Source organism: Xiphophorus maculatus, chromosome 23, assembly GCF_002775205.1.
Source record: "Xiphophorus maculatus strain JP 163 A chromosome 23, X_maculatus-5.0-male, whole genome shotgun sequence".
Classification (NCBI taxonomy): Eukaryota; Metazoa; Chordata; class Actinopteri; order Cyprinodontiformes; family Poeciliidae; genus Xiphophorus; species Xiphophorus maculatus.
Window position 1 is genome coordinate 14,007,092 of NC_036465.1, and position 25,800 is coordinate 14,032,891.

A 25,800-nucleotide genomic window follows, 5' to 3' on the forward strand; every position below is an offset into this window, starting at 1 on the left:
TTGTTTATATGGCTATAAATGGAAATCATGGAATAAGTCAAATACAATATTGTGGGAAACTTCTGGGATCGGGGAAACATTCTGTCTTCTAGTTTCAGCCTCATGATCAAGAGAAAAGTCCGTGGTCAACAGGATTAGAGCAGCGATGCTGAGAGGGCTTTCTTTTCCTGGAGGAACAAATCTTTGTTCCTCCAGGTTTTGCTTTTGCCCAAGTTTGAGCAAGCACAAAAAAGCAAAAGACTCCGGTGGTGGCACTCCTGACCTGGTCGGGACGGGGTTCAAATCCCTGCGGTGTCTTGCTTTTAGTTTGCTACTTGAGTAAAGCTGCTCAGCGGGAAGTGACCAACAGATGTTTAACATCTGGTCCAGTGTGGCAGGCATAGGACTGACAGGATGTAATGTTAGGCATAGATCAATAGCTTCACTTCAATGTCAGTTTAAATTTTAATGATGGTGTTGGTTACAGGTGTTTTTCTAAACTTACACATTTCAGTGAGAAACATGGGGGGAGAACATTTGACCATAAACCAGGCATGATCAGAGGAAAGATTCCCACAGGAGCAATGGCACAAGAGAGAGCTTCAGAAAACATGGAATTTGAAGGGTAGAGGTTTTCCATGAACATTTTTTTTTCTCCATTATTGAAAGAAAGCATGCCTGTGGTGTGAAACATTTTGGCAAGCTATTGAAATATTTGGGGAATTTAAATAATAGAAGAAATCTCCCTATTCATCATCACTACACAGGCAGTAAACCTCTGAGATTTCTGTTATTCAACTGAAAGATGTGAGAATGGATGGTTGTTGCAGGACATAACTGAAGAGAATTAGGGCAACATCCCCAAACAGTAAGAAAACTTTCAAATGATGTCAGAGAAAGAAGATGGAGCTGCTAGGACAACCTGTCGACCTGCGAGTCTAATTGGAAATCATTGGCAGGACCAGAGGATCAGACCGTACCGAGGCCCCCAGTACCTTTACAGATGTGAAGACGATTTGTTTTGAAGTTTTCATACAGGAGACATCTTGAAGCAGATACTAACGAAACAGCTTTTCCACTATGTATTGAGTCAATTTTAATAAGCGTCTTCAATATACCGTCTCCTCCCTCCTAAGTTCATATAATCTCTTTTGATTGTTGATTTTTTGAGATGTTAAAAATGTTATGTTTGAATTTCACATCAACTGGGCCATTAGAACATTCAATGCTTATTTTCCTATGTGGCAAAATAGGTAAGAAAAATGCTACTATAATGCAGGAGAAGTATTACACATGAGGTAATGCAAGGAATGGAAAAATGGAAGAAAAAAATCCCTATGTGACTAAAATGCTGCTGTTTGCTATATTGTGAAAAAATTATCTGTGCTCATTAAAGACATGCACATTTTTTGCACCTGAATGAAAATAAAACTATATTTTGTTTGGGGCTAAAATATGGCCAAATTGTCTTCATAATCTTGACACTTTGGCTCAGTCCTGTAGATCTGTGATGAAAAATTTGGACGTAATGATTGACGAGTGTCATTTATATTTATAAATTTGACAAACCCGTTGATTTTGTTTGTTTTTTTTTTTTTTTTGAATTGTGGAACATAAATTACCTATTTTGTTTAAAATTATGATAAAATGTATTTATTTATAACTGCTTTTATCACATTGTAGCACTGTGACGCTTGTATGTTTCTTCTTTTTCTCTGTTCTTATTTTATTCTTTATAACTGCCCTAATGGAAAGCACTGTGGTTTAGAAATCATTGTTGTAAAATGCTATAGAAATACAAAATGCTTGTTTTTCGTTTCATATATCATTGTTATATTTTCTCCTGTAAAACAGACTTATTTTTTAAAAAATTAAAATGTTTTGTATATATTAAATGTCATCTGTCCTTCTACTCCTGTCTTCATCTATTTGCTGACTCACTGCTTAAATATGTATTAAATATAAATATTTGACCTTTATTTATACAGGTTAATTCATTGATTTATTTACAAGAGAAATCTGTTTTAATAAAAAAAAATCTTTTTTTTTTCTTTACAAACACAGCAACAGTAATTAAGAAAATATTTGACATTTAAATAAGCAAATAAAATAAAGGCTCAAAGTTTCATAAGATTTCTCTTTTGGTATTAAGTTTGAATAAAATATGTAGTTATTATCCACATTCAATTAATTAAATAAAGACAGGTCTGTGAAAATTATTCACCCCCTTCATATATTTCTTCAGGTTTTGCTTCAAGGACAGAAAATTTAATATTAAAGATAACCCGAGAAAATACAAAATGCAATTGTCAGGTGATGCATTTAATTGTTGAGAGGAATAAACAATCAAAGCCAACCTGCCTGCATATAAAAAAAGTAAATTACCCTCTAAGCCTCAACTGGTTGTACCACTCTTGTCAACATCTGCTGATAATTGGAGGAATCTTTTCAGAATCCGTTTAATTCTCATGATTTACATTTAGTATCTGATTAGATCGTTCAAAAATGTGTTTTCATTGCTTGAGTCATTTAGACATGGAGTAGCTGGTGTGCTTTGGATAGTTGCTCAAACTGAAGAGTAGTTGCTCTTCTTGAAGAGTTTCAACTAGAGAGAAGATTTCACGATTCCATCAACATCCTGAAGCAGCAAAGCAGCTCCACACAATTACACTACAAACTACATGTTTCACTGTTGCTGTGATGTACTTTTTATAAAATAGCTTCACGCCAATTAGGAGGATAACTTCCAATAAGTTCAGTTCAACTGAATGTATCAGCTCCCTCATACACAAAAAAGTATCAGGCAACTTTTTAAAAAAGAAAACTGTGAGTGTATAACAAAATCTAAGCAAAATGATGGATGTTTATGTACCTGCTAAAACATACTTTAGGTAGTTTGGGGGAGAGCAGTATTCATTTCACTTTTATTTCCATTCAGTCATGGCCTTATTTGCCAGTTTCCAGAGCCTCAGTTATTGGCATCTACTTGTATTTCTTGAGTATTCCCTTTCTGGATCTTTTTGGAGTTCTTAGTAGGGGTGCACTGATTGCAGTTTTCTGGCCGATTGACGATTACCAATCTTTAAAAAGCCCAAACCTGCCGATTCCGATTTTGGCCTGAAATGCCGATGAATAGCAAGAAAGTCACTGAGTTTGGGTCACTATTGTTAACTGCAAACATGTCGACATGACCTGGTGGGTCTGCATCCATAATAATTTTTAACTCTCTTTTAGTTTTCCCCATGTAAACCACAGTGCTGGGGAATTTCTAAAACAGCAGAAATTCTCCCTAGATAACTAAGACAAGAGACATTCAGCACTGACAAAGATCCCTCAAATTCCTAGCCTGCTGATTAACAGAGAAAAGCAAATTGTCGTCAAGATGTGAATTTAAGAAATTTAAGAAACATTTAAGTATGAAGTAAAGCTAAAATTGAAGAATCTCATAATTGGTAATAAAATCCAAATCAATAGTTTATTTATGGTAATCTTCTGCATTTTTCAGGATTAAGGCCACTGGAAAACTAATCTGACTTTAATCTCATGATTCTGTCTTTTTCCTCATGATTCTAAATTTATTGTCAGACCAGACAAAAAGTGAATTCTGATATTAAAGTTAGAATTTTCTCTTTTTTCCAGTGTCCCTAATCATCTTTCGTAGAAATGTGGTTGCAAAAATATATACATATATTATTCTTTAAATTTTTTTTACGTACTTATAATGATTAATTTTGGTTCTTGTGACTTATTTCCCATAGTTTTTCCCATAGTGTTTTCGAGAAGAGACATGAACTGAATCCCGGAACTAATGTGCAGAAACCAAAGTTCTCGCGGAGTTATTTTTCATCCGTTCCATTTCGGGTTAGTCTTAGCCTCAGCAGCTAGCCGCCTCTGGCTGCAGTTTGTACAGGTCTGTCGCCGTGTTCCTGTGAGTGTTTGATGAGGTTGAGAAGCGGGGGGAAATGTGGTCCTTTTTCGCCAGGGATCCTGTCAAAGACTTCGCTTATGAAATTCTCCCAGAAAGCCCGGAGAAGTCGGGAATATGGACTCTGCATCGGGGGAAGAGAAAGGTAAGTAGCGGCGGCAGATCGTTGTGGATCCTCCGCTAACTGTTAGCGTTAGCTTGTTTATGAATGCCTTTCATTCCGCCAAGCAGGATAAAGTAGAGTTTGACGTCTTGATAAGGAGAGTTGGCGCATTCTCAGAAGTTGTTTTGTCGCTTCAGTACCAGTACAGGTTTATTGTTCTGGTTTTCTGTTCTCTGTCGAAGTGTGTGTAGCTTAGCGCTCGGTGTTTACTCCTGCAGAGACACGTACATCTCGCCACGTCACCTTGTTTTATTCAACTTAATTGCTCCTATTTAAAACTGCTGCTGAAGCCATTGTCTTTATCGCATTAAAAAGGGTCACGTTACAGATTGGTAACAGTGTGGTCCCCACTGCCGTGATTATTATCACTGAGAAGCTGAAACCATCCTTTCTCTGTACTGATTTTTACCGCAGGGTCAGATGACAGCTGGGCACCAACTTCCTCCTTCTTTCAGCCTCAATCGTGATCACATTCATTCACGGTCAGCATTTCATCCCTAAACTGTATAAGTGTCAATTAATGGTTGCCCACTTCTTGCAGACATCAGGAGATCCGGTGTCGGTGTTTGTCTACGAGGTGGCTCAGGGAACAGAGCAGCAGACCCAGCTAGCCAAGGCTGCCTTCAAGAGGATGAAGACCCTGCGCCATCCTAACATTCTGGCATATGTTGATGGACTAGAGGTATGTGATTTATATGTCTTTAGACTATGTTTGCCTCAGATGTTCGGCTGTGTAACTTATGCTTGTTATGTGCATGCTTTGTGTTCAGAGAGAGGTAAGCAGTCATTTACTATTTGTCCTGTCATCTGAGAATCTAGACCCTAGATCCTTCCCTAACAGCAATTAGATCTCTTATTTATCACCTACAAAGTTTTAAATAAATGGAGGTATCCTGTTGCTATCAGTGGCTTTATTACACAGTCAGGAAATGTATAACAACATATAAAAAATTAGATAAGTGTGGAAGAAACTGTCTGCCAATATGTTACTTTTACTTCCTTTCCTCTCCCATTATCTAAGTTCAGTGATCCATTTGTTTATCTATCCTTCCATTTATTAATCAATTCTGCTTGTCTTTTATCCATTCATCTATTCCTGCCTTCATCCATTTGCTGACCCACTTCCTAAATCTATATGTCCTGTTCCTGTCTTGCCATCCTTTTGTTTGTGTATCTTCTTATCCATTCTTCCTGTCTGTTTGTTTAACAGTCTTCTGATACCCAGCATGCAGACATTTTTGCTGATTTCAGATTCAAATCATAAAGTCCATAGTAAAATTTGCTTTAAATTCATAGTGAACTTTTGTATTGGTATTTAAAAAGAAGCCAGAGTTTAGAAATATATAGGAAGTCTGTTAGGTTTTCAATGTGTAGGTATTGAATCTTAGATAATCCAGGTGTTTGCAATCCCCAATGTTTGAATAAAGAACTTGGTTAAAGACTGAAAAGTATTTAGGATGTTTTTCTTTTTTACTTTCTTTACATTATAACGCGCTAATGTCCTGAGACTTGTAGTCGATTCCCGAATATATATTTTTTTAAAATGCACTGCTGTAGCTGAAGCTCATTCAGGTTTGTGATTGCTCTGCAAACAATGTTTGTCTTTGAGACAAGTTTCAAAGTGACATCCACTTCAATATCAGGATTCAGGCTTTTCATGTAGAACTTGCTGTTCTACACAGTCCTCAAAATGTTTCAGTTTCTCAATACCAAAACTTTTTCTGGCTTTCTAAATTAGTGTACCAATGATTTTTTTTTCCCTGCAGGTTACATAGAAGCTCATAAACCATCTTGGGATTTAGTACTTTCTTTTTTTGGATAAGAGTGGAAAAACTTCTTTTTCATAAAGTATATTCTTTGTCCTGTTGTGTTAAATATTAATTCTTCTGCTTGACTGTAAATTTATCCATCCATCTGTACATCAATCTTTCTTCCTATTAAACACCTTGTTGTTCTGTATTTAAAACCTGATTACTGTGGAAATATAATTTATATAAAAATATAAAGCCATATAATGTTAAACAATGTTGGTCAGTCATTTTATCATTTAAATTTCCCTATCTTTTTATTCATACGTTTTTTTAAATTTATTTTTGCAGACAGATAAGAGCCTATATGTGGTCACTGAGCAGGTGACTCCTCTCTCAGTTCACCTGAAGGCCCAGGCAGAGAAGGGGGGCGCCGGAGAGCTGGAGATCTCCTGGGGTCTCCACCAGATAGTGGTAAGAATCTGACAGGATATCAGATCCTACTCGGCCAACCTTAGTTTTACAGAATCGTCCATTATGCGCTGAATGTCGCCTTTCACTTCATTTTCCTCCTGTCGTTTTTCTTCTCAGAAAGCTCTGAGTTTTCTGGTCAATGACTGCCACCTGCTCCACAACAACCTGGGTATCTGGGCGGTTTTTGTGGATCGAGCCGGAGAGTGGAAGCTCGGCGCCCTCGACCACTTGGCGCCTGAGCAGGGCGACCCAAGCGGCGTCTCCCTCCCCACGCCGAAGGCTGTTTACCCGGACATGGAGAAGTACGACCCGCCGGAGATGTCCAACAGCAGCGGGGAGAAATGGTGAGGAAAGAGAGGCTTCAAAGATATGTGTTATTTATTATCGATATTGATTTGGTTTTATTTTTGTTATCCAGGGTGGGGGAGGTGTGGCGACTGGGATGTTTGATATGGGAGGTTTTCAACGGACCCCTCCCTCGGACGTCATCCCTCCGATCTCTGGGAAAAGTAAGTTTGTTTTTTGTAAGCTAGTTACAACTCTAACATGGAAGTTAATAAAGGTGATTAATCATAGTTTCTATATTGTAAACTTTTTGTCTAATTTTTATTTCTTGTTATTTTTCCTTGTTTGTCTTTTATATTTTTTCCTACAGATTCCCAAGTCGCTGGTTCCCCACTACTGTGAGCTGGTCGGGGCGAATCCCCGGGCTCGACCGAACCCGGCCCACTTCCTCCAGAACTGCAGGGCTCCCGGAGGTTTCCTCTGCAACAGCTTCGTGGAGAGCAACCTCTTCCTGGAGGAGATCCAGGTCAGCGAATCCAATATTTCTGTCTGCCAGATTGAAACTAATACTTTTTCTCTTTTACCAGATCTCTGAGATATATGTAGGTTTGCTTGATTAGAGAGTCGCGAGCCTTCAGAAATGTAAACTGTTCTTCAATTTTTTTTATTCAAGGTGAATTTCTGGTGCTGATGTTAATTCAGTGATCATTCCTAAGAATGATGAAAATCCCTCCAATCTATTCCAGATCAAGGATCCAGCTGAGAAGCAGCAGTTTTTCCAGGACCTGAATGATCATCTAGACTCTTTTCCTGAAGACTTCTGTAAACATAAAGTCCTTCCTCAGCTGCTCACCGCCTTCGAGTTCGGAAACGCAGGCGCCGTCATCCTCACCCCGCTCTTCAAGGCAACCTTTAATCTCTCATCAACCTGATTATTTTCACCGTGAGAGAAAGAAAACGCACTACGAACATCATTTCTCTCTCTCTGCGTTTCAGGTGGGGAAGTTCTTGTCAGCAGAAGAATACCAACAGAAAATCATTCCTGTCATAGTGAAGATGTTTTCCTCCACAGACCGAGCGATGAGGATACGACTTCTACAGCAGGTATTTCACATTCCTGACGACTGAATTAAAATGTGGCATTTAGCTCCAGGCGGCGCCTGATTTAGATTTCAACAGGTGGAGCTGGATTTGTGGCAAAAAAGATCTTAATTTGTGAATTTGAAAAGGTTCCGATGTTTTGTTAGGAACTCAAAATGAAGTGTATGTTCATTTCTGAACTGCACTGTAAATTTTTAATCATTAAAAGCACACTTATGAGCGACAAAATGCAGTTTAGTGAATAATGATAAACATTATCGCAGGTAGAATGTAATTATTCATCCACTTTGCTGAGTTTTTTTGTGTTTCTCAGATGGAGCAGTTCATTCAGTATCTGAACGAGGCGGCGGTTAACTCCCAGATTTTCCCTCACGTCGTCCACGGCTTCACGGACACCAACCCCGCCATCAGAGAGCAGACGGTTAAGGTACGAAGTTTACAGAATCAGACATGGCAGCCGGAGCGACGCCTCCTGCAGACTTTAATCTTCCATGTTTCTCTTCCTGGCGGCTGCAGTCGATGTTGCTGCTGGCGCCCAAACTGAACGAGACCAACCTGAACCAGGAGCTCATGCGTCACTTCGCCCGACTGCAGGCCAGAGACGAGCAGGGCCCGATCCGCTGCAACACCACCGTGTGCTTGGGCAAAATCGCCTCCTACCTCAACGCCGGGGTAAAACGCAAAATACCCTGGATGGTTTTTGTATTTAAACTTAAAAACCAAAATGTGACGATCTCAATCGTCCTTTTCGTCGCAGACCCGGCAGAGAATCCTGGTCTCTGCGTTTTCTCGAGCCACTAAAGACCCGTTTCCTGCTTCGCGTTCTGCCGGCGTGCTTGGCTTCGCAGCAACACACAACTACTACAGTGTTACAGAGATCGCCGCCCGCATCCTGCCCACGCTCTGCGCCGTCACTGTGGATCCTGATAAGGGCGTCAGGGAGCAGGTATGACCGTTGTTTACTGTGACCGGTCCGAAAGATATTTACTCACCATTTATTATGTAATCAGCAGCATTTTTGGTTTATATGTTGGAAATGAAACTCATTTATTTATTGATAGTAGCAAAAACAAAGGTATATTTGATATTTCCACTAAGATGCACAATAATATAGTAACAACATGAGTTGTTAGAACCATTTTAATTAGCAGCTCTGACAGCGTGTTTCATCAGTTCCAGCAGTTTTAACCCAGATTAACAATATTTGAGCATATTTTTAATCCAGTCTCTGATCTGATGTGCCAACTCGTCTCTCTGTTTCTGTCAGGCGTTCAAAGCCATCAAGAGCTTCCTCACCAAGCTGGAGACGGTTTCTGAAGATCCAAACAAGCTGGCTGAGATCGGTATGTAACAAACTGCTCTGACCTGCACAGTCACTTCTGTCACAGCTGCACTTCGTCTTGAGTCAGCCTTCACCCTTTCACTTTACTGTGAAGGAGCCAGACAAGCTCTCTTTTGTTATTGAGGTCTTCCAAAGGTTTGTTTTATAGAAATGCTACAAGTTTTTAATGTATGATCTAAATGTATCTGTAATGACTGGAGAATCTGGGTCAGTGTGTTAGATGTTTTATGTTTATATACAATCTCAGTTTTTGAGAAAGATGGGAAGCATTGCAGCTGATTCAACCTTTGAACTGGTAATATTTTAAATGCAGCTTTGATTCAGCCAAATTGATTTGGAAACATGTTTCTCTTTTGCTTGATTTTGTTATTTTTGTAATTATTTTATTACATGAATTATTTTTATTTTGATCTGTAAGATACCAAATATTTCCACTTAACTACGTATATTTTGATCCATCTAATCATAGTTAGACAGTTGATAGTTATTTAATACTTTTCTACTCTTGTAATTTCTTGTGCGGCTACATTTTACTCTTACTTGTGTGAAATCTTTGGCTTCTCTAACCACCTCTATCGATTTAATGGACATTCAGGTTCACATGTTGAGAAAACATACCTACATTTACTATAAAGGTCTTTTTTGACTTATTTTTATTTTTAAGATTTTTAAGCAGTTGATGTGGCAGCTGAACTTAGTTTAGGGTTGGGATAGTTTCTGCATCCAGTTTTTAAAAGTGTGTTAGTCTGACTAGACTAGCTTTAAAGGATGTGGAAGAGGTCAAATTTACCAGTTTCAGACTGGTTAGTGAGGAAGTAATAATAATGTAAATGTACTAATGTATCTGTTGATCGAAAAATGTAAAGGGGAAAAAAAATCTCTGATTTCTGGATTGTCGTTCCTGCAGAGAAGGATGTGGGATCGAGCGCTCAGCCTGCAGGAGCTTCGTCCAGCTGGGCCGGCTGGGCCGTGACCGGCGTCTCCTCGCTCACCTCCAAGCTGATCCGCAACAACCCAGGAGCTGAGGGCAGCGCCGCCGCCGAGGGCAGCGGGCCGTCCAGCGGGCCGTCCAGCGCAACCAGCCCCACCAGTGCCACTGATGGAGCATCAACCTTAAGCAAAGGTACAGCTTTTTTTTATTATTAGAATAAACTGAGAATGAGCTGCATTACATTGTAATAAAGCTCTTCTGTGTACAAGGTTCTCTAATTTTAATGGGTTGTATTTAGTCCAGCCCAGTTTTATTTATAAAGCACTTTTAAGAAAAACAAGGGGACCAAAGTTCTGGTCAGACAAGTAAAAACATAAAAGAGAATAAAATGCAAAAATATATTAAAAAGACATAAAACAGCTAAGCAATTACAATTTGAAGAACTATTATGGAAGAATCAAATAAATGTTCAACATTTCAAGGTTTGCAAAGTGTTTGAGTTCTGTGTAAAGTCCTTGAAAGTGTTTGATATTCAAACTGCAGAGTTTTGTGAGCCTGCGTTTGTAAAGCATTATTTGCAGTTGAAACCAGATATGTACATTATTGTCTGTATTATGTACAGTTAATAAAAAGGCAAATACTCATTTTGTTTCCCCCTGTTTGAAGTTTAATCAGACCTAATTTCTCTTGTTTTAGGTTAGTTAGAATTACCAGAACTATTTCTATTTGCTAATGCCAGAAAACCTAGCAAGAATTTTTTTTTTAGATTTTTTTGTAACTTTCTCGGATCAGTCAGATAATCAAAACATAAAATGTTATATTTCAGATTAGCTTTTTCCTGCTGTGGAATATAGAATACTATGACAGTATGTTATTAATAAAGCTTTTATCTTCTTCAGTTCTTTTTTGTACTGATTTTTTTTTTTTTTTTTCAAAGTGTGCCACTGGAAAAGATTGAGAACTTTTTCTTAAAAATGTTTGAAAAGTGCTTGAATTTTCCTGTGGGAAATATGTATTTTGTCTGACATGATGATGATAATAATCACTTCTATTCTCAGGTGCAGAAGATAAAACCCAACACTCCTCCTTGTCTCACCACGGTGCGTCCGATCGTACCAACCAGTCGCCGACACCTGGAGCAACAGACAACGATGAAGAGCAAATCGGAGACCGCTGGGACGATGAAGAGGACTGGGGTAGCTTAGAGGTGCATTTATTACTTCTGACGGTGCGTTGTCACGGCGCTGTACGTTTTGAGTTTGTGAATCACTGAGTCTTTTTCTCCAGGAACCGGAAAAAGCTCAGGCTGATGACTGGAACACTGACTGGTCTGGAGCTGCATCAGCCAAAAAGAAAGCTGCTGATAGAGGAGTACGAACCATTTATCCTGAGGACTGTTTCTACGGTAACGATGGTGCTTGTTTTAAAGCATTTTCTTTCGATACGTAGGCTGGACGATCGTCCGCCTCCATGACGATGAAAAAGCAAAGCTCTGACTGGAGCAGCTCCGGCTGGGACGCCGACGACAGCTGGTCCAACGAGAAGGAAGGCCAGGGTCAGAGTTCAGCGGGCGAGGAGGGCTGGGGCAACGACTGGGGGGAGGAGGAGACGGACGTGACGCCGGCCAGTAAGAACCTGCCGCTGCCTGAAGGCGTCCGGCTCGCCAGCGAGTACAACTGGGACAGCAGCTCCGGGAACGGCGCCACGCAGAACGACCTGTTCGCCAGCGTGTCTCAGAGAAACACGGCTGCTGCCACGGTGAGGTCCCAGCAGGAAACAAACAGGAGACGCAGGAAGATTGAACGTGTCTTGGATGTTTAAATCTGTGTTTTTCAGCTTCAACACTGATGGTTTATATTTTTCTACTTTCATTTGGTTCTCAGCTCCTTCTAAAAACAGCCCAAGCGCTTAAAAAAACCTCCCAAGCTGATATTTTTTGGAAAATGAGCCGTTTGAATCACAATCAAAGGGAACTGTGGTGTTACCTAGCAACCCCAGGAGAGCCCAGCCCCATTACCCAGCAACACCAGCAGAGTTCCAGCATGTTTAGTCAACTGATTTTGTGTTTTATATCTAACCTGCTTAACTTGATTTGATTTTAAATTTCGGCTGTAGCAACTTTTCTCTCAGAGATCATTTTCAACGTTTCTATTTTTATTTTAAAACTTCCTATTGATTAATACACATTTGTCATACATTAAGTAGTCATGCTACTTTCCATTTTTATATATTTTTATTGGATATTGTCAGTTCACTATTTAAATATTACCTCGTTGTTAAACTCATTGTTACAAATACGGTATTAAACATCCAGCAGCTCATTTAAATTGTAAACTAGGCTACATAATTACTATATTATTGAGCGCGCCTGTATATAAACTGTACGACTAAATGAAACAGAAAAAAAGAAGTTGCACATTTATTGGGCTCGTTTATCAATATTTATGTCCATGTTGAAACATGAGATATTTAGACATAAATATTGTAATGCTGACATAAACAGTACAGTCGTCCAGCAGTGGACCAGGAAATGTCACTGATTGCTGTCTTCACCTTCCCACTGACACAAAAACCGCTAAAGTCTTCAGTGTTGAAATTGAACAGCCACACACTGGAACTGGGCAATTAATCGATTTTATAAATTAGTAATTGAAAGGTTTTTCTAAATATGATGAAAGCAAATATAAAAAAAATTACAATGAAACTTGTTCACGAATTAAACTAGACGGATACCAATAAGGTGAAAATGAATTTAAGCCAAAATGATTCATTTGTGTCGGCTTTTTGTTGCTCTGCATTTTCTACCAAGGCAAGAAAACAAGTTTAAAATAATGCAGTTTAAGCTGTAATGACTGCTTTAAGTAAAGTTTGCTTTTACTTGAAGTGTTCAACTACGAATAATTTTGGCTGAATAATTTAAACCCCCAGCTCCGTGGAGTTCCCACTCGGTGATGATTTGTTTTGTCTCTCGCCGACAGGCTGGAGACGCCTGGAGCTCAGAGACGACCGGAGACTGGGGCACCGAGAGCTGGGAGTCAGTCGAAGGAGGCCAGAGTGAGTCCTTCAACCCAAATCTAATCTTGTGTTTTTACTCAACATGTCCTCAAAATGTTCTGTTGCTTTGCTTCTGCAATTTAACTCTTTGGTTCCTCAGTCTCAGATCCAGAGTCACATGTCCACTAAAAGAAATATACATTTTCAGAAGGGTTGCTTAACATTTCAGGATATCAGGCAGAATTAAGATCTTTTTTACTCTGTTGTCTGATTAAGTCAGAAATCTGAACATTTTCACATTTTTGTCACATTGCCACAAGATATAGCACATTGTACTGAGATGTTATGTGATGGACCAAAATAAAGTAGATCATAATTGTGAAGGTAAATGATGCATGACACAATTTTCAGCGTGTTTTAAAAATAAAAAGCTGAATGATGTGGCTCACATTTGGGTTTTGTTTTTAGAACCAACAAAAATTGCTCAGAAATGCTGTCCAAAAATAATTCAATAGTTTTTTTGTGTGATTTTTAAAAGCAACCTATGACCTCTATTGAATCCATATATACTTTCAGATCATTTTGTGCCAATGTTGCAGATTTCCAAGGGAAATCTTTAAATAAACATTAGTGTGATTCCTAATGAAGTCATTATCTTATTCTGCTTCTTGTACATCTGTAACACTGAATCAGTTATAATTAAAAACACAGATTTAATATCAATAGGTCCGAGTCATAATTTTCCACATTGACTTCATATTAAATGGATAGAACTGAAAATGTTCGTATGACGTATGAACGTCTGCTTTTCGTCGCCCAGATCTCAGCAAGGCGGAGCTGTCGAAGAAGAAACGAGAGGAAAGGAGGAAAGAGCTGGAGGCCAAGCGGGCGGAACGTAAAGCTGCTAAAGGTCCTCTGAAACTCGGAGCACGCAAGCTGGACTGATTCTGGTGGAACAGGAGGGCTGGGACACGGAGACCGGAGTCCAGCAGTGGACAGAGTTTCCACTAGCAGCCAGTAAAGAAAACTGTGAACAGTTCCTTTAACAAACGAAGGCTTGGATGCTGAAACAAAGGAGGATTTTCTGTCTTTTCTCATTAAAAGACTGATGGAAGTTAAGGTAAAGACAGAAATGTGATGGAAAATCCAAAGAGACTTAAAGCAGGATGCATTAACAAAATGAATCATTAAGTTGCTGTTGTACAGTAAATGTATATACCCTGTGCATCATGTGTTAAATTACTTTTTTTTTTTAAAGAGAGATATGTATAACATACAGAACGTCCTGTAAGATTTCACTGAATGTCTTTCAGTGCGTTCTGTATTCATACACATGGATAAGACTGTTTTTAGTTCATCTGTTCCAGATTTTAGACTGAAAATCAGTCCATGCATGCACCTGTGTGGCCTAGCAACAATCTCCATTGCAACAGATTACATTCGTGTCTTCACTTTGCACATATAGCACTGTATTTACTCTGTGAGAGCGGGCACAGCTGACTGGCTGCAGGCATGTCAGTGAAGCCTTCATTTGGACCGATAATGAATCAGCGTGAGCAAATAGAAAAGCAGAAAGATGTTCATTTATAGTAGAAACTGTTTACATTTTTCCTCGTCTAATGGAGGATTTAAGATTCCAGCAGGGGTCGCTGCAGACACAAAAGGAAAGTGCATCCGTAGTATTTTGGTCAGGGTGAAATGTACATGTTGTACTGTTGTGCCTTTTTATTTGGCTGCAGAGCTACTCTAATAATAAACTCCCAAAACTGAAATCTTCACCATCAAACACTTTGGCTCCTAAACTTCTGAACTTTAGCGCACTCTGTTTTTAACTCCTACTTTCATTGTAGCCTTTTATCTTCTGTTTCTGTCACGGTTTGTACTGATTGAAAATCCTTGAAGTCAGGGACACAGTCAGGTGCAAGACGCTAATCTGTAAGAAGCTGTGTGGTTTTGGTCTGAAGAGGGTCACCGGTCAAATCATGGTGCATGTGTGCTATTCCAAAATAAAAACAAATACTCAAAAATTATACTTCTGTGCAATTTGGTTTATGTATTTTTTACAGAGTCAAACTTTGCTCTAATTTGTCAAAGTGGTTTAAGTGTTTTGTCGGACTAAACAATTCGCTGACTTACAGTAAAATAGCTTTGTGAAGAAGAATCAAAGTCAGTTTTTAAAATTCTTTATGAATAAATATCTGAAAAGTGTGGTGTGCATTTGCACTTAACCACCCTGAGTGAATACATTGTAAAACAACCATTTACACGTACCAATCTTTTGGTTTATGATTCCAGGAGTGACAATCCCACAGGATGATACTACCACCATCATGTTTCAGCATGAAGAAACATGATCTATGAAGATTTCCTGTGGCTTGTCAGTGAGATGACTGACATGCCACAGGAAATGGTATGCTTACCAGATCTGGGTCTAAGGAAATTCTCTGTGAAGCCTAAAGGTGGGTTAAAAACAAACTATACAGTTTTACCTTAAGATTAGAAAATAACAGAAACATTGTGGAGTTTTACTTGGTCACAGAAAAACTGCACTTGTGGCAAAACTTCAAGACAAAATGTTAACTTTTCCATTAGTGTCATTTCAAAATCAAACTAAATGGTACATTAGTCACACTGTAAAAAAAAGAGGCTTTTTTATAGAAGATAAGCAAAGTCATGTATTTAAAACATCTTAGTTGTTTATGATGCCATCTTTTTTTCTTGAAGGATATTAATGATCTTAAAAATCAACCTGATATATTTACACTGTGAAATTTCTTCAGGGTTATAAAATGTCTATAAAGTACAGAGCCCTCCAGGGGACATGGGAAATTGTTTTTTTTTTTTTTTGCGTTCCCTCGCAATAATCTACTGATCAGTTCATGCGGCATAATTGAATACTGTAAGCCTTCTTTACGGCGGCCGCCGTACTTTCTGCTTTAATATAAGGTTATGTGAGGTTTTTCCATGAATGTTAATCTCTTTGTGAAATATCTGACATTTTATATGCCAGATATTTCCTATGATATAAACAGAAACTTTCCGTAAGTAGGAAAGAAATAAAAATACATCCAAACTATTTGGACTATTTCTGAGTTATTAGTTATCTGACAGTTTTGTGTCTCTGTTGTGTTCGTAGTCTGAATGGTTTAAAGGGCTGCTTTCAGTCCCATCTTAGCTTTAACAGACATAAACATGCAGTAAAGAAAAATAGATTTTCAATCAGTGTTTTGCACCAAACAGTTAATAATAATAAACAAGTTTTCACTAAGGCTCTGTAAGAGCCATATGAATGAAATAAGTAATTATTGATATGATAGGAGCAGGAGGCTTTGACACCTGGGTGGTGTGTGTGTCGATGTGGGCGTGGCTGTCATCAAGTATGAATGGGAAGGTTACTGACCTGCTGGCTTTGTGTGTGTGAGGAAGCGGTGAGCGGGGCGGTCAGTCCTTGCAAAGTTTGGAGCCTGATAATCAAAATCTAATAAATCGATAATTGTGACAGAACAAAGAAAAGGTTTGAAGTTGATTGATACACGGACAGATGAGATTCCCTGAGTTAACCCAGTGCGGCCCTTTACCATCATTAGTTTGCCGTGTTTTATAATAATAAATCGAGTTTATTATTAAGTCTTTGGTGCAAAAAACTGACTGAAAATCGATTTGTTCACTGCATGTTTATGTTTGTTAAGGTTGAGATGGAGCTGAACATGAAAACGGCTCTTTAAACCATTCAGACAACCAGCACAACAGAGACACAATCAATACTGTCAGATGACTAATTACCCGCGATAATAACTCAGAAATAGTCCAAATTAGGATGTATTTTAATTTCTTTCCTACTAATGGAAAGTTTCTGTTTATATCATAGGTTTTTGGTGCCTTTCTATTCTAAAGAAAAAGATATAAAACTTCAAATATTTCACAAAGAGATTAACATTCATAGAAAAACCTCACATAACCTTACATTAAAGCAGAAAGTACGGCGACCACCGTAAGGAAGGCTTACAGTATTTAATTATGCCGTATGAACTGATCAGTACAGTATTGCGAGGGAACGCAAAAGAGAAAAATTTCCATGTCCCCTGGAGGGCTCCGTCATAAAGTGACTTTCAGGGCTGCGTAGAGTTTTTAAACACTTTCAGACAAAACCTGACAGGATATCTGTACCTTAATTTTCCCCCAGTAATACTCATTGACAAAAGAAATTGGATACAAACATTCACACATGTTTTTGTTTATTAACAAACAAGGCATTTTTTGGCAATAAAATTTTTCATTTTGATTTTCAAATTGTTACACTTTGATTGCAGTCAGGTAAATGTCTTTTGTGTTTACAAAAAAAGTTAACAATTCATTGTTCAAAATATTGTCCTGTGAAGTTCATATATTAAACATTTAACCTTTTTTTTTTCAGCATATATTCAAATAAAAATACTAATTGTTGTTTTTGTGCTTTCTGTAGAAATTTTAGACCCTGAAATCGAGGGAAATGATCAAAACATAAACCTTGAAAATCAGCTGATGGATAGTTAAAGACGAGTTGGAAGTCAGCCAGTTCCATTTAATATCAGATACATTAGGCAGTGTTATCCGTGGTCAGTAATGGTAAGTGGCCCTTAGGCTTCGCTGGTGATGAGTTATTCAAAGCTCCTGAACACACCGCTGTGGTTTCAGTCACTGGTTGTCCTTCTTTTCCTTTTTGCTGCCTCCGAACAGAGCGCTGGCCAGAGCGAAGACACCAAAACCCACGACTGTAGCAACACCAGCCATCATTGCAACTTCACCTGCCTTCTGCACCTGCAGCAGAGGAAAATAAAATTTTAGTTACTTAAAAAAAAACTAAGGTGGAGCTGCAGTTCAGCTCCACCTAAGTTAAAGTGATCGCAATCGTTTTGCCTCTAGAAAGCTCCTAAACTACTATTTCTTTTACATTAAATGTAGTTACACCTTTACTATGTCCTTTATTAATTAATGGTTTAGAGCTTTACACTGTGATATTGAGATACTTGTTAGAGCAGCTCGTGTCTGAAAATATGGGACTGATCTTAAAATAAAGCCAGGAAGAGGAAGAGAAGGACAGAGCGGTAAGTTTATGGTTAAAGATCCTGTTGTATGTTATATGTTAATGTCAGAACCATAACAGTCCTAAATAACCCACAGCCGAGCTTCCTGTTAGTTTTTAAAAAGGAGAAGTAATTTTAATATGCAAACCGTATATGGGTAGTAATAATAATAATAATGCATCAAGTTTAAAATTTAGTGCTAGTTCAAATTTTCCTGACTTCCTCACTATAAAAAGCAACTCTACTTGAACTCCTATTCAACCTGTAGACTTGGTAGTTTCTAGTTCTGCTTTGAGGGGTCGTTGTGTTATGCATTAAGGTCAGAGTTCAGTGTTCCTGAAGTACTGTCAACATTCTTCACAATATTAAAGGTTATGCAGAATTCACATTTTGGACATTTTTGAATTTATATTTGGGTCTCAACTGCTTCTGAAAACAAACTAAGCTCTTAAAAAAACAAACAAGAAAAACAAATAAGCACCCAGATGGTTTTTGGAAACAAGTTAATATTTTTTGATGTCTGGAAATTGAGCAGTAACAAAAATCTCCCAATTGTTTACTGACAATCATAAGGCCATGCGCCATTACGTAGCAACCCAAACCCTCACCTAGTAACCCCAATCTGAGCTCCAGCACGTTTGGTCAGCTGCTGAATAATGGCTGCAGGAAAAGACAAGTGTTTTGTTGCCTTATTATCCAGAAACCACTTGCTGCATTCTTGTTGTGCAGGAGGCTCTACTTCTGCTTTTTACAGCTGTACGATTATATAATTGTGATGTTTGAGTGGCCAGGAGCAGCTTATTTGGATTTAAAGTGACAATATGCCCTAAAAAATCTCAATGTGAAAGGATCTCAGGGTAGACAGAACTGACCAGAATAAAATCTCCTGAGCGATTTTGTGCAGAAAACGTCATGAACATATTTTGTACAGCACATAGACCTATCCTAACCTGTTCCAATATGTATGTGATCTTTTACATAAAACCTGAGCTGCCTACCTGCCGGGATTCTGCCTTCCCATAGCGCAGCTCGTTGACAAAGTGTTCGCAGTTTCCTCTGAAGATGCAGTACGGCAGCTCCCGACCAACCATGGTACAGGCCTCACGCACAATATCATGAGGCGGGCGGGGCTTGTACTTCTGGTCCAGACCGTTGTTTATCAACCACTTGTCTGTTCCCACCACGTCCCAGAGCTCCTCCTTCTTGACGATGGCCTTCTCGGCCAGGACGGACATTATGCTGCTGGAGCCTGCAGCAGGAACTTCCGCTGATAAAACACAAACAGGAAAACATCACGAGGGCGCGCTGGCCTTTTTTTAAACTATCACTAGAGACAAAAACAGATACATTTTGGCACTATTTGCAAAGTAAATCCATGTGTTTTTACTGTTGAGTAGAGGATTAAAAATGGACTTGGATGAAGTTGCTGGAAGCTCCCTATTCAATTTAGTGCTACTTTACAATGTACATCAGACAGAAATATATAATTAAATCAACTGATGGATTCAGTCAAAGTTATACTATAAAATAATCAAATTCAATTTGTTGTGCAAAGTGGTAATAGTCATCTAGGGAAATCCAGGTGATTGAATCAAGTTATTGACTTTGCAGCACTCCTTCCTACTGGGGAAGCATGAGGCGACAGTAGACAGTAACTGTCATGCTGTTGGTAGGTTTCAGTGGACCCATATATAAAAAGAGACAGAGACATGAAATGTTAAATTGAAAAAAAGGATAAATACAAAAACTTACAACAAGCCAGGAGAACAGAAAAGGCAGGAGGCAGGTGCAAGGAGAGCATGATGGGAGGTAACAGGAAGAACCAGCAAGGAATGAGAGGAAAAGAGATTTATAAATACTGGGAGAATGAATACTGGAGCAAAGCACCTGGGCTGATTAGCTAATCGACTGCAGGTGTGAGAGGAGAGAGAAGAAGGCAGACTGTGAAGAAAGAGAGAGAAAATGTTACAGGGGGCAGAAAGTACACAAACAGGGGAACAAGGAAATTTATCTAACACTAACAAATAACTAGACATAAGGAACATAACAGAACTAAAGCAACCGAGAAAGAACTGAACCAAAGGAAAACAGAAACAGGCTGATCAAATCAAAACAAGAATGGATAACGAATCAGAACCAAGAGCCCAAAACAACTCAAACAGCACAAGACAGTAACATCTCCTTTATAACCGGAAAGTGTTCAAATGTGTTCAAACAACTTAAATTTGTCAGCGATATCAACCCAAACTTAACCATGTTTCAGATCCCATTGGGATTTCCTCATTGTTCTTCTCAGCAATCAGGCTAACTGCTAGTAGCAACAGAAGCTAACAAGGTAAATCTCTGCATTTTGTTCTTTAAATACTTTAGCAACGTGCTCATTACAGTAGGTCTTATAGTACAACTGGTATAAATCAACAGAGGTGTTTCCAGTAACAGTTTCCTTTATATTCGTTGTCACTAAATTGTATGTACAAGGCAGCCATATTGGATTTTGAAGGTGGTGTTAAGTGAGAAAACTTTAGCTTTCCTACTTTAAATTGTCACTTCTACTGATATTTTGATGAAATTTCAACTTTTAGGTACAAATAGAAGAGCGCTGATGAATAAGACCAATTTTCTGTATTATTTTCTGTTTCTGTTGACTTGACACAACAAACTAAGAAAAGCCTGAGTTTGTTCTAAAATATCTGCACAGAAAGTGTAAAACTCTGAGAATCTCCGTTTATTTTCAAACACAGCTGTCTTTAAAGCTGACAGTACATTTATTTCAGATTTAAAAAGTTATAAGAACCTCTACTGTTGTCTGACAAAGGACACACCCACTGAGGTTGTGGGCTGTCTGAAGCTGCTTTTCCCCCCCAATCTGGCATTAGGACACCAGTTCTGTTTGTGTTTCACTCACAGGGTGGTGCCAAGTGAACGACAAAGCCGTCGCCCACATAGACAGCCCAGTGCTGGTATGAGCCACGGTCGATCTCTATCAGGTCCCCCGGCTCTGGTTTCTCATCATACTGGGATTAGAAGACAGACAGAAACAAGTTGAACATTGCAACAGATTTTGTGCACAACATTTGACCTCTTTTCACTGCAAAACAAGAGATAGTTGTAACAAACACAAGATTTTTAGATTCAGCTACAGTACATATACTATACCTTGTTTTTCTATTCACAGCAATTTAATAGTTAGACTGTGCTTTACATATTTCCTGGTGCATGGTCACACGTAATAGCAAGCTTCTACTTAAATACAGCCTCCTCACCAGTGTTGGAGCCATGTCAGGACTATTTTTGACCCGCAGTGGCTTGAAATGCTTTCACTTTCTGATTAAACACCTGCAGAGACAAAATAAGCTTTAACACAAATTCTTACAGCAGCTCAAAGCAAAAGATTGATTCCAATTGTTAAAACCATCCTATCGAAAGCATGAGCATCAGTGATTTACTTTTAAAAGAATAGAAATAACACATAATAACACTAATACAATAATAATAACACTAATACAATAATAATAATAACACTAATACAATAATAATAACACTAATACATTTAATTAGTGTTATTAATAATAACATGCTTATTTGCTCAGAGCAGACTTATTTAGGATATTACATATTTACTACTACTACTTTGATGCAAATGTATCTGATTCATTTTATAATAGAATAGAATACAGCAGTGACATCATGAACAGCAATAAATACCTTATTTACGGCGTTATTAACGTATAACGTCCCAGTTTTAACGACTTGCCCAACAAAACGAGTCGTAGCAGCGCAAAATACTAATCTTTGAACGCGAATTGACCCGAACTGGTCTGTCCTTGCATCATCCCAGCCTCCACGAACCGAGCCGCTGATCCCAGATCAGCTGTGAAACGCCCGAACGCGACACCAACGGAACACAGTTACCAGAACCGCCCGGTTCCGACCCATTTTAAACGGTTATAATGCCGTCCTTACCTGAGGCGACGGGCTCGGGTTGTTCTGCGAAGTGCCAGGCGCCACCGGTGACGCCGAAGTTAAAGCTCAGCTGCTGGCGGATCAGCTGGCCGCTCCTGACACGTGACCCAACGGAACAAAAAATAAAAACATGACCGCGCGAGCGAACGTCACGATGGACTCACGTTCCTTCATCTTATTGGATGCGAATATTCTTAAATGTTGCTCATTCAGATTCAAATGGTGACGACTATTGCGGTTTTATAACGATTCGGTTTTCATAAAAACGGAGGTATGAATAAATTAATAAATAAATAGCCAATGCAGCACCTTTAAAATCTTTCTTTTAGACCTTATTCCCCTTTATTTAAAAAAATCACCTTACAAGCTTTATAAATGTATTTTGTTTGGTAATTTATGGCGTAAACCAACACAAAGAAGTGCGTCAAGTTTGTCAAGAAATGTCTGAGAAGTGTGTTGTATTAAGGATTTCTGCGTCAATTCTTTATAGAGCGACATTTCACTGTAATTACAGCTTGAAAGGCTTTAAGGAGTGTCCCTTCCAGCTGGGACACTAAAGCTTTGTCTATTGTTCTTTGCAAAATAATTCAAGCTCAAGAAGACTTGACAGGATACTGGCTGTAAGCACCAAATATCAAGTACTGACAGATTTCTCAACTCCAATCTCAAGCTCTTTGCAGCTTCTTATATTTAATTTCAGTTTGGGATCCGTTTAGTGTTTTTGAATCTGAATTAATAGCTTTTTGTTCACAGATTACCCGGGTCTTAATTTGAATCTGAATTAATAGCTTTTGTTCACAGATTTCCCGGTACATGGCTCCATCCATCTTGGTTTCACATTGTTTCACGTTTCCTTGTATTTCCCAGACATGACTTCAGGCAAACTAACTGAGACTTCTAACGGGTTTCTTCTTGGCACTTTTCCACAGAAGCCAAATGTGTAGAATGCATTAAATAGTTTCTCTGTCAACAAACTCATATCTGAGGTTTGTCTGCAGCAGTACCATGTACTATTTGTAGTTTTGTGGTATGTTTAAGGCTTGGAATATTGTTTTAAAACTTAACTCTGTTTTAAACTGAGTTGTTATTCATTAATTTTTTTGGTTTCACTCTCAACAATACAAACAAGCTTGTTTGTCGATTTTCATAATTGTTCTGTTTATGCCTTTTCTTTCCATTTGTCCAGTTTAAATGAATAAATAAATACATTTTAATAATTTTGTTGACATGAATTTAGAAATTGTTTTATGTTTCAATCAGCGTTCTTACATATAAACATGTTTTGCTTCTTGTCATAGTTTTAAATTGAAATCAACATTTAATAACAACATTTTTCAGCATCATGAAAAGTTCTGGTCTTTTAATGACTTTGGTCAGAGGTGCCCAATAAAAGGTTGTGTGTGTACATTATATTGTTTGCATATTATATTGTAATATAATTACTAATCTTCATGGGTGATTTGAAACACACAGAAAGATTGTATCTAGTGACTTGGAGAAGAAATTTTTTATCATCTGTCTGCTAAAATTTAGTTTGAGATAAATAAAGAAGAAAGTTGATGCAGTAGACCTTTACTGTATATTAATAAGCAAACAGTGTGTTAAGCTTGATTGACCAGAGCTAATCAGGATGGGTCAAACCATCATTTATCAATCATTTAGTCAAAGTTTCACAGATGGGGAAGATGGTGATCTGGGTTTTACACAAAGAAATATTCATTTTAAATTAACAGACTCAAGTTAAAACTTTCTCCTTTCACTCTGATCAATACATTCAAATGAAGTATTGTCTTTCTTTAGACATTACTGTAGGTACTGATGTCTCGCCTGGGTAAATGTCCAACTTGGTGAGAGGACTCTGCCCTCTGTCCTCACTCATGACATTTCATCACACATCTTACATGTGATGAAATGCTGGGATTCTAAGAAAGAAAATATTGGTTTTGGACTGTGCTGGTTAGATTTATTTTAGTTTCTTTAAGTATCTAGATTTATTAAGTTGTCATACATAGAAAGATGACCGGTCACCAGAGCACCACATGTCTGACGGACACAATCATGTGCCGTCAAACTCATGAGGAACCATGAAGAAACCTTGGTTTTGTGGGTGAGAACCGTAACACTGCACGCTCAGTCAGACAGCCACAAAACTCACACCTGCTGAGAGTCGTGACTGTCACAATTTAAAATCATTCTACTTGATGCACCTATTCACATTTTTTAAACAATTGTCTGGATTTTAAAGTGAATGACAAACTGAAGTGATATTTCTACTTTTTACCACATATTGCTGTAGGAAAAGTTAGCTCTGTGGTCAAATGTAATCCCAGCATATTCATCTAAGGAGATGGGTTGTAACTAATTACATTTACTTGAGCAACCTTTTGGAAAACATGTACTTTTAGGAGTAGTCTTCCTATATCATACTTTATACTTTAATCTGAGTAATATTATTATGAGTTATCACTACTTTTAGTTGGGAAAAATGTATTAGTACTCTATTCACTGTGAGTAACTTCACTGAATAAAGAACAAACATGTTTCAACCAAAAACACGAGACACAGAGACAAACCTGCAGTTTATGTTAAAGTGAGACCTCTTGTTCGCACACAAGCTTTCCTGTTTTTATTTTATTTTCCAACTCTGGAGCCTGTTGTGACATTTTTAGATGTGTGTGTGTGTGTGTGTTTCTTCTGATTTAATTTGTTTGTTATTTATTTGTATCCTTTTATTCATTTTAGTCTTTAAAATACCAGACTTTGGACATAACTTTATTGTTTTATGACATAATTGTAAAATATTGAGTCAGACATTATGATCAGTTCATAGCTTTTTACCGAATTTTTTTTTCACTCTTACTTGAGTGATGTCTTGGAGATTTGCTTTTAAATTTACCTGAGTAGTACTATATTGAGGTATTGCTACTATACTTGAGTAAAACTTTTGGTTACTCTACCCACCTATCTTCATCCATCCATTCATTTTCTTCCACCTATCAAAGATTTGGCCACAGGAGGGAAATCCAGACATCTCTCTTTTCAGCAACACTATATGGCTCCTTGTGAGTAATTTTAAAGTTTTCCCAGCATAAGAAATAGTCGTAGTTCCTCCACAGAGTAACTGGTCTGTTCTGGGCCCTCTTCCTCCCAGACGGATGCATTCAGAAAGCATCTTTATCAGTTTGTCACATTATTTCTACCCCACCCTCCATTTCCCCCTGCAGGGCATCACTTCTGCAGAGGTTACTGATCTTATCTGAAATTAAAATGCTTTGTAACATCACTGGTTAAAAGGGAAAGAAATAAGAAAAGAAAGTTAAAATAATCATGGACAATAAATGCTCGAACCAACACATAAGCAAAGACATTAACAGCTCACATATCACCCAGAGGAAAGTTTCTTTGGAATAAACATATTAATATAAATTGGAGGAAGGCATAGATGATTTAAAAGGTTACATAATTTCACAATGTTGCGCAAAATTACCATCGTACCTCATAACAATAAACTTGGATTAACTTGGTTTAAGGATTTGGATGAAAATTGTACATTTTACTAATTTAGTCAGAGATGTAACACATTTATTAAACTGTCATTTGTTCTGGGTTTTGGGCAGGCATGAAGAAAACTGTCAATGGTAAAATTAAACACTATCAAAACCGTATCGATAAATGTTATAGTCAAGTTTGTACTGATGTACTGATAAATTTTGTTCTTTATAATTAATCTAATGCTCCTGTAAGGGAACTTCAATATGAGGTAAAATCCTCTATATTTATCCCAAACTTCTACGGTTTCTCAATAGACTTCCATTCATATGTAAATACTTTA

The 25,800-nt window shown here is 38.1% G+C and overlaps 2 protein-coding genes across 3 annotated transcripts; one reads left to right on the forward strand and one right to left on the reverse strand.

The window, feature by feature from the left end:
- Window positions 1-3,843: 3,843 nt before the first annotated feature.
- Window positions 3,844-14,972, forward strand: scyl1 (SCY1 like pseudokinase 1). Its single transcript, XM_023328969.1, has 18 exons — window positions 3,844-4,049; window positions 4,609-4,749; window positions 6,167-6,289; window positions 6,407-6,633; window positions 6,708-6,798; window positions 6,945-7,100; window positions 7,321-7,479; window positions 7,571-7,678; window positions 7,989-8,102; window positions 8,192-8,347; window positions 8,433-8,621; window positions 8,943-9,018; window positions 9,925-10,140; window positions 11,007-11,155; window positions 11,236-11,319; window positions 11,398-11,706; window positions 12,927-13,002; window positions 13,763-14,972. The coding sequence occupies exons 1-18, from the start codon at window positions 3,942-3,944 to the stop codon at window positions 13,885-13,887; spliced, it is 2,607 nt and encodes an 868-aa protein (XP_023184737.1). The 5' UTR covers window positions 3,844-3,941; the 3' UTR covers window positions 13,888-14,972.
- A 2,188-nt stretch (window positions 14,973-17,160) lies between these two features.
- Window positions 17,161-22,099, reverse strand: LOC102221396 (HRAS-like suppressor 3). 2 transcript variants are annotated; one of them, XM_023328191.1, is made up of 5 exons: window positions 21,969-22,099; window positions 21,269-21,341; window positions 20,911-21,019; window positions 19,004-19,266; window positions 17,161-17,739 (listed from the first exon to the last, which is right to left on the reverse strand). In XM_023328191.1, exons 2-5 carry the CDS (start codon window positions 21,281-21,283, stop codon window positions 17,617-17,619), a joined length of 510 nt encoding a protein of 169 aa, XP_023183959.1. In that variant the 5' UTR covers window positions 21,284-21,341; window positions 21,969-22,099; the 3' UTR covers window positions 17,161-17,616. The 2 variants fall into 2 exon arrangements, with proteins under 2 accessions (XP_023183959.1, XP_005806584.1); XM_005806527.3 differs by having other exon boundaries at window positions 19,004-19,272.
- Between the last annotated feature and the right edge of the window lie 3,701 nt (window positions 22,100-25,800).

Bases quoted from the DNA above. Each gene is read 5' to 3' on its own strand.
- LOC102221396 (XM_005806527.3), bottom strand. The intron at 19,273-20,910 runs GTGAGTGAAACA...GTGTTTTATCAG, and splicing joins CGTTCACTTGGCACCACCCT to CGGAAGTTCCTGCTGCAGGC. The intron at 17,740-19,003 runs GTAGGCAGCTCA...CCTCTGCTGCAG, and splicing joins GGAAGGCAGAATCCCGGCAG to GTGCAGAAGGCAGGTGAAGT.
- scyl1 (XM_023328969.1), top strand. From the start codon at position 3,942: ATGTGGTCCTTTTTCGCCAGGGATCCTGTCAAAGACTTCGCTTATGAA. The intron at 4,750-6,166 runs GTATGTGATTTA...TTATTTTTGCAG, and splicing joins CATATGTTGATGGACTAGAG to ACAGATAAGAGCCTATATGT. The intron at 13,003-13,762 runs GTGAGTCCTTCA...TTCGTCGCCCAG, and splicing joins GTCAGTCGAAGGAGGCCAGA to ATCTCAGCAAGGCGGAGCTG.